This window comes from Littorina saxatilis, linkage group LG12, assembly GCF_037325665.1.
Source record: "Littorina saxatilis isolate snail1 linkage group LG12, US_GU_Lsax_2.0, whole genome shotgun sequence".
In the NCBI taxonomy this organism is placed as follows: Eukaryota; Metazoa; Mollusca; class Gastropoda; order Littorinimorpha; family Littorinidae; genus Littorina; species Littorina saxatilis.
Window position 1 is genome coordinate 23,389,570 of NC_090256.1, and position 12,138 is coordinate 23,401,707.

Here is a 12,138-nt window from a genome sequence, read left to right on the forward strand (position 1 = left end):
CGTTTTTTTTTATACCTCCCCAGTTTTTACCCAAGACTCTTACATTTCACTTTGGTGTGGATAGTCTGTGTTTTAATGTCTGCTTTTTGTGTTGCAATCATCTAAGACTACCATGATTTCGATTCGAGCGTTGTATTGGGTTGTACTGTGTTTTTCGTTTATTTTTGGGCGAACAAATATATTTGTACGCACTTTGTTGATTTGAATAACGTAGTTATGTTGACTCCACAAGAAGCGTCTTGTTTGAAACATGGACTTTGAGATACCTTTGATGTTAGCGAGGACGTCTCAACTTTCATTTCTGTGATCGGGTGTGAATAGAATCAGTTAAGAGTACATTCCATACTGCATTTTTGTAGTCTAACCCCAACCCCCGTGTACCTTCATGTGTTGTCTGGCACCTTGTTTTAGATATATTTCTTCATTTGAGGTTATGATTTGTGTGGATGTTTCTGTTTGTTTGTTTGTTTGTTTCATGGATTAAACTGATTTGCTCGTTTGCGCTAATCATTACGCAGTAAATGAGCCATCGATGAACGGCTCGAGTCTGACCTCTGGGAAGTCGTTCCTAATAGCTAACCTTTTCAAATGATATTAAAAAAATCATTTTCAAAATGCATTATAAGATTGTCATAGCTTCTCAGATCTAATCTTCTCAATATTAACAGCTATTGCGTTTTCAGCGTAGCAATAAGGCCCAATATTTTGACGAGATGAGGATTATGCCGACGAGTCGTAGAACTCAATTTTACCCGGAATTGATATTATGTACGGTAATAGTTAATTTGTTACAAACTGTATCGTCTGTCGACCTGTCACAATTGCACACCTGACCAGGTATGCGTGTACTTCATCGATGATCTGCCGTATAGATTGGTTGTTTAACATGATTGTGTGTTCCTAGCGCCAACATCTTTACAGTAGAAGGAACATTTCTTTTGATGTAGAATTTTCGATTTGGTGGTTTTATCCAACATCTTCTGCTTCCTCAGCGTTCGACATGCGTAAGTGACGAGACGCAACTACCTTCAGTTCAGTTCCTTCCATCTTTGCTGCAATATTCTATTTGATGATGAACTCGGGTCCGTTGTCTCGCATTGTCAAAGTCAGCTTGCCGTCCTTCCCTCCCTTCTTCTTCTTCTTCTTGGCGTTCGCAGGCCGTCCCTCCCAACACTCCTCCCTATTTTCATATGTCAGTTTTAACTCTTTATTTTTTTTTCGACCTCGGAATCTGTATTTTTAACTGGCATTTAAGATTATCGTTGTTGGTCAGAATAAGCATGGAGTAGAGTAAAACTGAACAACTCTGATTTTGGACCGCATGATAAATGTTTTCGTAACACTGAGGTTCAGACAAGTGACGGTGTGTGTATGTTGTTGTTGTTGTTTGTTTGTTATGTGGTTTTTTTTTTTTTTTTAATTAGCGATTGAAACTTGAAGTACTCTCACATATAATCAACTTAAAACGGCTGAGGTACGTAAGCCTACGTTACATTTATTAATCGAAGTTACTGATTCACAGGCGCTAACATCAGCAGTGTTCCTTTAAGAAAGGTCAACTGTCATACAACTGATATGCGTCTGTGTTTAAAAACGATGCCATGCTAACGGCATGACAAACTGCATGAGAGGGGGGGGGGGGGGTGAACGTGTTACTGGACTGACATTTTTGTACTGGCAATCAAAGAGTTGCTTACTTTTGATAGGTGTGTTTTTGCTGGTAGTGTTGTGAGGTCACAAACTAGACATGTGTGTAACTGAATAAAGAAGCACAACTCAGAACGTGTTATGTGTTTGTCAAGTTAAAAAAAGACTGATGGCCGGGAGGTCCGAAAGTAGACGCGGGTCAGTGTATCTGTGTGCGGTGTGTGTGTGTGTGTGTGTGTCAGTGTGTGTGTGTGTGTCAGTCCGTTTTTGCCATCCAGTGTGTGCGCGTTTGTGTGTGTGTGCGGCGTGAGTGTGTGTGTGCGGCGTGAGTGTCAGTGTGTGTCACTGAGCGGCCGTTTCACTGTGTGTGTCATGTGTCACATATGGCGGTGCCGGCCGGGCCTGTGTCACTGTGTGTGTATCACTACAGATTTTCCCTTTTTCAATATATATATGTATATATATATATATATATATATATATCAGTATGTTTTAGACAAATGGAACCAGTGCAGTGCTTTTATCGCCGGTACATAGCAATGGCCGCAAAATTATTCATATCAGTTCACGGCTGAGCCGGGTCAGTGGGCCGCAACTCGGCCCGAATACGGGCAATGATCGGATTGTAACTTGTTAGGATCCGTCCACGTTTGTTTGCCACATAAAGGGCCATGATATAAGATTAAAAAAAAAAATCTTTATTCCGTATATGATATATGGTTTTTTACACCCCCGGTATAGGGGTGTGTATAGGATTCGTTTTTTAATGTTTTCAGTTCGTGGTCGAACTGTCCTCGATCGATGATACTGAATGGCAGAGCGGCAAATTGTTAAACAACTTGAAGTTCAGTAACTGAAACATGTCGCGTAAGGCGAAATTACTACATTTAGTCAAGCTGTGGAACTCACAGAAGGAAACTGAACGCACTGCATTTTTTCACAATGACAGTAGTCCGCCGCTCGTGCAAAACGCATTGAAACTGACGAGCCTGTTTAGCGCGGTAGTGGTTTCGCTGTGCTGCATAGTACTCTTTTATGTACCTCTCTTTGTTTTAACTTTCTGAGCGTGTTTTTAATCCAAACATATCATATCTATATGTTTTTGGAATCAGGAACCGACAAGGAATAAGATGAAATTGTTTCTAAATCGATTTCGAAAATTTAATTTTGATCATAATTTTTATATTTTTATTTTTCAGAGCTTGTTTTTAATCCGAATATAACATATTTATATGTTTTTGGAATCAGAAAATAATGAAGAATAAGATGAACGTAGATTTGGATCGTTTTATAAAAAAACAATTTTTTTTACAATTTTCAGATTTTTAATGACCTAAGTCATTAATTAATTTTTAAGCCTCCAAGCTGAAATGCAATACCAAAGTCCGGCCGTCGTCGAAGATTGCTTGGCCAAAATGTCAATCAATTTGATTGAAAAATGACGGTGTGACAGTGCTGCCTCAACTTTTACAAAAAGCCGGATATGACGTCATCAAAGACATTTATCAAAAAAATGAAAAACACTTCTGGGGATATCATATTAAGGAACTCTCATGTAAAATTTCATAAAGATCGGTCCAGTAGTTTACTCTGAATCGCTCTACACACACACACGCACAGACACACACACACACACACACACACACACACACACACACACACACACACACCACGACCCTCGTCTCGATTCCCCCTCTATGTTAAAACATTTAGTCAAAACTTGACTAAATGTAACAAGTCGCGTAAGGCAAAAATACAACATTTAGTCAAGCTCAGTCGAACTCACTGAATCAGTGAAACTGAACGCATTGCATTTTTTTTCCCGCAAGACCGTACACTCGTAGCATCGTCTGTCCACCGCTCGTGGCAAAGGCAATGAAATTAACCATACAGAAAAGCGCGGTAGCGGTTGCGCTGAGGAGGATAGCCCGCTTTTCTATATCTCTATTCTTTTTAACTCTCTGAACGTGTTTTTAATCCAAACATATCATATCTATATGTTTTTGGAATCAGGAACGGACAAGGAATAAGATGAAATTGTTTTTAAATCGATTTCGGAAATTTAATTTTAATCATAATTTTTATATTTTTAATTTTCAGAGCTTGTTTTTAATCCGAATATAACATAATTATATGATTTTAGAATCAGAAAATGATGAAGAATACGATAAACGTATTTTTGGATCGTTTTAGAAAAAAATAATTTTAATTACAATTTTCAGATTTTTAATGACCAAAGTCATTAATTAAATTTTAAGCCTCCAAGCTGAAATGCAATACCAAAGTCCGGCCTTCGTCGAAGATTGCCGCCTTTGCCAAAATTTTAACCAATTTTATTGAAAAATGAGGGTGTGACAGTGCCGCCTCCAACATTTTAATCAATTTTATTGAAAAATGAGGGTGTGACAGTGCCGCCTCAACTTTTACAAAATGCCGGATATGACGTCATCAAAGACATTTATCGAAAAAATAAAAGATACGTCCGGGGATATCATTCCCAGGAACTTTCATGTTTAAATTTCATAAAGATCGGTCCAGTAGTTTAGTCTGAATCGCTCTACACACACACACAGACACACACACACACACGCACACACACACACACTCACACACACATACACCACGACCCTCGTCTCGATTCCCCCCTCTATGTTAAAACATTTAGTCAAAATTTAAAGCAGACATCATTAGGTTCATATCACAGGCGCCGGCTTGTATCAAAGTGCGATATCAACATGAGCCTGGGTCACCTAGAATCTGTCCTGATTGATCAAATAGCTATATGGGACACTAAAATGATAACAAGTCGCGTAAGGCGAAAATACAATATTTAGTCAAGTAGCTGCCCTTTTTCAGCAAGACCGTATACTCGTAGCATCGTCAGTCCACCGCTCATGGCAAAGGCAGTGAAATTGACAAGAAGAGCGGGGTAGTAGTTGCGCTAAGAAGGATAGCACGCTTTTCTGTACCTCTCTTTGTTTTAACTTTCTGAGCGTGTTTTTAATCCAAACATATCATATCTATATGTTTTTTGAATCAGGAACCGACAAGGAATAAGATGAAAGTGTTTTTAAATTGATTTCGAAAAAAAAATTTTGATAATAATTTTTATATATTTAATTTTCAGAGCTTGTTTTTAATCCGAATATAACATATTTATATGTTTTTGGAATCAGCAAATAATGGAAAATAAGATAAACGTAAATTTGGATCGTTTTATAAATTTTTTTTTGTTTGTACAATTTTCAGATTTTTAATGACCAAAGTCATTAATTAATTTTTAAGCCACCAAGCTGAAATGCAATACCGAACCCCGGGCTTCGTCGAAGAGTACTTGACCAAAATTTCAACCAATTTGGTTGAAAAATGAGGGCGTGACAGTGCCGCCTCAACTTTCACGAAAAGCCGGATATGACGTCATCAAAGACATTTATCAAAAAAATGAAAAAAACGTTCGGGGATTTCATACCCAGGAACTCTCATGTCAAATTTCATAAAGATCGGTCCAGTAGTTTAGTCTGAATCGCTCTACACACACACACAGACACACACACAGACACACGCACATACACCATACCCTCGTTTCGATTCCCCCTCGATGTTAAAATATTTAGTCAAAACTTGACTAAATATAATAAAAAACGCTGGCGCTGGACCCGAGTAGGGCCTACTCTCCAGACTGGCTCGCTCCCCCAGTATGAAAGTTTTTGTCTTGTGCACGTGGATTTAAAAAAAAAAAATTATTTATTTTACACAATCAAAAAAATTATTAGAGTAAAATAAAACATTAAAACGTTCATAATAAACAATAGTAAACAAGAATTAAAAAAAAAAAAAAAATTAGACCGCCCATGCCGGGAATCGAATCCGGATCAATCGGACATATTATCAAGTTAGTGTATCAACTTTTGAACGAACTGCGCCCAGTAGTTTCCCAGCAATAAGCTGTTAAGCCGAGACGAACAGACAGACACACAATTAAAGTCTGCAGGACCCTCCTACTGCGTACTCGGGGATAAATAATGATATTGCATGCAAGCAGAACAGCAAGTTCAGTGCATTCAGTGTACAATGGAAGGGAGCGAACCGTTTTCATCATGGCTAAAGCACATAGTTGTGTCCCTTGAATCTCTCTCTCTCTCTCTCTCTCTCTCGCTCTCTCTCTTACAGCGATATCGTTTTGATATTAAGATCTCATCATTATTTTAGCTGCGAACGAGATGCCTTCAGCTTAACTCCCGAACAACACTCAACAGTATCAAAATGAAACAAAAGGGTGTTGGGAGCACTGAGTTGTATCATATAACTCAGTGGTTGGGAGTACAGTCCCTTGATGGAAAATTCTCCGGAAATCTATTCTGACGCAAGCGCAAACGGGCAGCCTTATATCACACGTGCAGGGGACACTTCTCATTTTTCTTGAAGAAAGAACGTTAAGAAAGAACATTTAGTGATATAGTACTTCATTTTCAAGAGACATTCGAGGATTAGTATCCAGCGCAATGGCTACAGTACCAAGAAACGTGAGTAAATAACATTTTGCATTCGACTTTGCCCTTGAAACAATGAAAGTCGGCATGGGCCACTGCCGTCTGAACTGCGTCTGCTTTTCACGCTAGACCTTGGCCAGCAAGTTTTAATGTGCACAAAGTCATGACACTAAACGTGTATTATGTATTGCAGACACAAACATACACCATATAGCACATTTATTCATGATTCCATGATTCTGTTGTTGGGCAGAAGTCTTGTTTGATCATTGATGCAATGATGGCAATGATAATAATTCAATGAATCAACGACGCACATGGAGTGTGCATGACTTTGATCTACCTTGAGACACAGAACATAAAATATGCAAGTTGCAAGTTTTTGCCGCACTTGACAAGGGAAACAGATCTATGCTATGTTAGTTTCGACATTTTCGCTGCAGTTTTTTTTTAGAGATGCAAAATAGACGTATAGGCCTAGCTCTTATCTTGTTTGATTCACTGATTGTTCCAACTTTCACACCACTGTTACTGTACATGTAATGATGTATGTACACAAGTTGCATAATACTATAGGCTTGCTTATCATTGCTTATCGTTGGATACCTGATAGGCAACTGTAATATTATGTGTTTTGTACTTAAAGTTAAAACTGGTTCTCATTTTATGGCCTGGAACTGGAAGTAGTCTGATCTTCAATGGAATAATTAATGTGCAATGTATTTACACTGACTGACTTATGTATGTCTTTATGTAATAATGAATGTATGTCTGTTGTATGTATCAATCATCCATACAACTTACAAGTGATGTAAGGTGTAATTACATTATTAATATATATACATTACTCTTTCAGGGAGTTGTGATAGGATCCATTTTGAGGCGGAGCTGGATTCAGAAAAGATTTCGGTAATGAATTTATTGATATATATATATATATATAGCATTAGCAAGTTACATATTTTCTCTGATATATGAGTCTGTGACATTAAGATGACTTTGACTGAGATGATGAAATCTTTATTATAGTTGGCTCAGTAAAATTGATTCAGTTCTCAACCTTGGTATGATGTGAATGGGTAAGGCCTAAAAAAAAAATAGGTGTGGTTACGGTAACCCGACCTACCCTATTTTTAGGGGCCGATCCTATAACTTTTTATTACATTTGTCAAAAAAAAAAAAAAAAAAAAAAAAACGAGTGCAAAAAACGCAATGAAAGCGAAAGCGCCCGTGTCGCACACTTATTTCCCTGTCAAGTAGGTTTAATTTGTACACATTAGAAAAAAAAGTAAAAAAAAAAAAAAAAGTGATTGCCTACCTACCTACCCTATTTTTTTTGGCTATGTTACCGTAACCTCACCTATTTTTTTTTTTGGCCTAACAGCTATTGAGCAGTGATGTACATTTTAGTCGGTCTCCGGTCTCTGACCGATCCAATTTCCCCAGGACCTATAGCTTTAACCCCAGCAGGACACAGGTCCGATTAACCTACAGAAGAAGTGGTCAAGGGTCCGATCGTTTTTGACAATGAAGCGGACATGCGGACTGTTCAATTTTCAAAAGGAAAGCTTGTTTCGGTTTTGCCAAGCGAAAGTAAACACTGCGTGAGGAAAGCTGGTTTCGGTTTTGCCAAGCGAAAGTATGCACTGCGTGTGACCAGTTTGTTGAGTGAACGAGGCACCATATGGGATCTGATTCTTTGAATTAATTTATCCTCAAGTTGGATCAAGAAGAAAAAAAGAAAACCGAACCCATATGGTGCCTCGAGTTCATTCATTGGCTCAGCAATAAATCGTTGAGAGAGGATTCAGTGCACAGAACTTGGTGTGCACGGCTCGAAGAAACCGATTGTGTGTCAAAACCCAGGACATGATCCTGAAAGCAAAACTTGAGGGACCCGCAGAACGGTCAGATGCCTACCTGAAAAACATTGTCGACAGATGGGCAGTGAAAAAAAACCGACAACTGTTCAAATAACTTTGAAATGTGATTCAATCCTAGTATCTAGTCATGACAGTCGCGGAAGGTGGAAGAATTTAAACTGAAAAATCTTTTTAAATGCGGTTTTACGAGTCGTGTTTTTGTCCTATTGAAATTGCAATCTCAGGACACTGTGTCCTATTGATTTTCAGTCTTCAGGACAATTGTCCTAAAGGCTGCTAGAAAAATGTACATCACTGATTGAGTGTCTTTTTGTGCATTTGTACTTAGGTTTGTGATTAAAAATAAAATGCACATTGTAAACTTTGCTTAGAGTGAGAAATATTTCTTGTGTTTTAACTACATGAATGATTGTGATAATGTGTGGTGTGTACCTTATGACAGAAACAAAATGGGATGTGCTTCATTTAAACAGTGTCTCAAGCTACAATTACAAAGAGATTATATTGTTCATTAAGATTAATAAGAAAAATTAATTTACATCGCATCACATTTTCTTCTCAATAATTGCATTTCTGCTTCAGGTCAGACAAAGTGAAAGGCCATGTGATAGGCATAGACTTGGGAACGACCAACTCCTGTGTGGCAATTATGGAGGGAAAACAGGCCAAAGTTCTGGAAAATTCTGAGGGATCACGCACCACACCATCAGTCATTGCCTTTACCAAGGATGGAGAGCGACTCGCTGGTATGCCTGCCAAACGTCAGGCTGTCACTAACGCCGAAAACACACTGTCCGCCACAAAACGTCTGATTGGACGCAAGTTTGAGGATCCCGAAGTCCAAAAAGATATGTGAGTGATGTCCACGTTCGCATTTAGATAGCATGCGTGAGTGTAATAATGATACGTTGAGCACCTACTAGCAATGACACATGACATTTTGAAATTAATTGTTGAATGACAAGAAACACCATTTAACAGAGATCAAAATTCTGAGCACATAGCAATTTGTTTTATTTAAATCGGTGCAGTAGTTCTTGAGATATGGTCATTTTAGTTGAGAAATTTTGGGCGTCATTTGAGGACAAAGATAGTAGCTAATTACATGGGACATAGACTGGCAATGACATGAAATTTTGAAATTAATGGTTGAATGACAAGAAACACATCATTTTAAAGAGATCAACATTCTGAGCACATAGCAATTTGTTTTATTTAAATCGGTGCAGTAGTTCTTGAGATATGGTCATTTTAGTTCAAAATCACTTTACTTTGAGTGAGCCGAGATCGCAACCTCTTCAGGCTTTTGATCGGCCGAGTTTTGCATTTTTCGGGTCCAGTTTTGCGCAGCATAGTCGTTGAGAATAAGTCATTTCTCGCTCGATTCTTTTGATTTTTGGCTTAAATGAAACAGAAGTTATTGTTTTATAAACTGCATTTCAACCGTAAGTTTTCAGACCAAATTTTAGTGAAACTCACACGAGTAATATTCACCGACATGCTGACGGAGATGTAGCTTCCGGTGGTTTGGCCATCCATGTCGCCAGACATGAACCCGATAGAACACCTCTGGGATGAATTGGACAGACGTGTGCGCAGGCGAGAAGAAGCGCCGGCAAATCACCGCGATCTATTGCAGGCACTTCAGGAGGAGTGGGACACCATCCCACAGCAAGATATCCGGCATCTGATCCAGTCCATGCCCAGAAGGTGCCGGGCAGTTCTTGCTGCTCAAGGCAGTCACACCCCCTACTGACTTGACAGCCTCGGCACCCAATCGTATTGATTGACTGATTGATTTGAAGATGCAAATGAACTGTGTGTGCATTCAACTGTGTCCATACCAAATTTCAAACAAATAATCTAAATATTGGATTTTCTGTTAATTTTTTCGAAAAATAAAACAAATTTGGCAAGTAGCAACTATGCGTTTCTTTTTTTGAACGGTATAATATGTGACTCACAAACATCAATTATGCCAATTATTTTTCACTCAAAGTGAAAAAAAAGTGCCTTTTCACTGTGTCCTCAGTTGACGCTGGGCAATGTGGCAATGCTACACCTACACCAGTTACATATAGTGTACCCTCACCCACCACCCCCACCACCCTTTTAATACATTTGAAAATCAGATCTTTAGAGGGGGGTAATGTTAGAATGGAAGTAGAGTTACTCCCCCGAAATCGGCGTATGGCTGCCTGAATGGCGGGGTAAAAACGGTCATACACGTAAAAATCCACTTGTGCTAAAAACATGAGTGAACGTGGGAGTCTAAGCCCATGAACGAAGAAGAAGAAAGAAGTAGAGTTACAGAGGCAATGATTGTATGAACAGAACATCTATGAAATCAAGGTCTTGAAGAGGGAGGTTCCACTGTAGTTGATTTGATTTTTATATTCCTGAAACCTCTCTTGTCTGTACCTTCCTTCAAATTTCTTGTAATAGCAACTTGTTTTTCATGGGGTCCTTCTTACAAAAGCAAAATGAACTTAATTACTGGGTTGATGTTCATGGTGGCTGTATGCTTTTGATTTCATAACTCTGAGGTTTGGTGTGGATGTCTGTTTTAGGAAGAACGTTTCTTACAAGATTGTGAAGGCTTCCAATGGCGACGCATGGGTTGAGGCTCAGGGCAAAATGTACTCTCCTAGTCAGATTGGTGCCTTTGTGCTCATGAAGATGAAAGAAACAGCAGGTGAGTTTTTTCACTGCCTACTTTTCAATTGATTCTATAGAGCTTCATAAGCTGCCCTGTTCCTCATCGTCAAATCTGAGTTGAGTTGATGTTCTGCTTCCTTTTAATGGCACTCAAAATGCTTGTGCTAATGCTATCACGGAAATGCATCTTAATGCAACTCTTACTCAAGTTACTGTTAACATCAGAGATCAATAAATTATATGAAAGTATTTCTTAGAAGGAGCAGCACTTTCTTTTGTGTGCTGACATTTTCTGTAGCTTGATCATGCTTTGTCTTGTTTCTCAGAGAGCTACCTTGGTACCAAAGTAAAGAATGCTGTTGTCACAGTACCTGCTTACTTCAACGATTCACAGAGACAGGTATGGTTATGTGTTCATTTAGCTGAATATATATACATAATATGTCTGGTTGATAGCATTAAGAATTGCCTGGATGTATTACACGTGTTCAATAGCCTGTACTGTGTGTACTGCGCATCTGACTATATGTGTGTGCATTGAAAAAGTGATTTTGTAAGACAAAGTGTTAGGAAACGCTGCCGTTGCTGAGCTTTGGTTCGGTTTTGTGTGTTGCATGTAGTTGATTTATTTGTACTTTGTGGGAAAGTATCGATATTATATTTTGTAAACATAATATTTATGCGTGGACGAGAATGCAGGTGAACTTTCTAGTCCTGTCAAAACAAGTTGTTTACCATGCTGTTTTAGTCGTGAGTTCGTGGCGTTCGTTCGGATTAAGTGTGTCGGCGCTTTTGATATACGTCAGAGAGAATGTCGCTAGTTTAGTCCATGCACGGCTCGTATAATGTAGTTGTATCGTGTTCGGTCTGGAATATTCTCGAGATTGAGTATTTACTATATATGCCAGCGCGATTTGAATGTTAAAAAAGCTTCTTTTTGAGTTCTGCTACGATGTGCAGTTGTATGTATGGAATGCTAAATAAATCCTCGAACTCAATTTGACGAGTTGTTTTCTGCTGCTGCGAAGACGGGCGACGTAGAATAAAAGAACACAACTATACGACGTTTGAGAACTTGTGGCAATCTCAAGTGTCGTGTAACACAAAGGGAGTGAAATGTGCAGGAGTGTAAAGGTTGTCATTGTATTTGTGTGTGAGTGAAGGAGACAGACTTTTGATAAGCAAATCATTTTGCTTTCAGGCAACAAAAGATGCTGGTCAGATAGCTGGTCTGAATGTCTTGCGTGTGATCAACGAACCCACAGCCGCTGCCCTGGCCTATGGCATGGACAAGTCCGAAGATAAAGTGTGAGTGTTCTTTCAACCACCCTTTCATTTCTTGACTTTCTTGTTGTAAGAACGTTAGTTTTCAGTGTGATTGACAGCAAAGTCTGAAGACAAGGTGCTTCATACTGTAACATCATTTCTGGCATCCTATGTGCAGTGCATGTGTGTGACCT

At 38.8% G+C, this 12,138-nt stretch overlaps 2 protein-coding genes across 2 annotated transcripts in view; one reads left to right on the plus strand and one right to left on the minus strand.

Annotated features, from left to right (window-relative positions):
* Window positions 1-6,001: 6,001 nt before the first annotated feature.
* The window catches only part of LOC138981554 (stress-70 protein, mitochondrial-like), a 33,098-nt gene continuing 26,961 nt past the window's right edge, over window positions 6,002-12,138 (plus strand). Inside the window, exons 1-6 of the mRNA XM_070354508.1 lie at window positions 6,002-6,170; window positions 6,994-7,046; window positions 8,603-8,872; window positions 10,591-10,715; window positions 11,005-11,078; window positions 11,880-11,986. Of these exons, the coding sequence (XP_070210609.1) occupies window positions 6,150-6,170; window positions 6,994-7,046; window positions 8,603-8,872; window positions 10,591-10,715; window positions 11,005-11,078; window positions 11,880-11,986 (650 nt within the window). The 5' untranslated portion in view covers window positions 6,002-6,149. The remainder of the gene's footprint in view (window positions 6,171-6,993; window positions 7,047-8,602; window positions 8,873-10,590; window positions 10,716-11,004; window positions 11,079-11,879; window positions 11,987-12,138) is intronic.
* The window catches only part of LOC138981557 (kyphoscoliosis peptidase-like), a 176,546-nt gene continuing 171,627 nt past the window's right edge, over window positions 7,220-12,138 (minus strand). Inside the window, exon 5 of the transcript XR_011460659.1 lies at window positions 7,220-7,492. The gene's annotated coding sequence lies outside the window, so the exon portion shown is untranslated. The remainder of the gene's footprint in view (window positions 7,493-12,138) is intronic.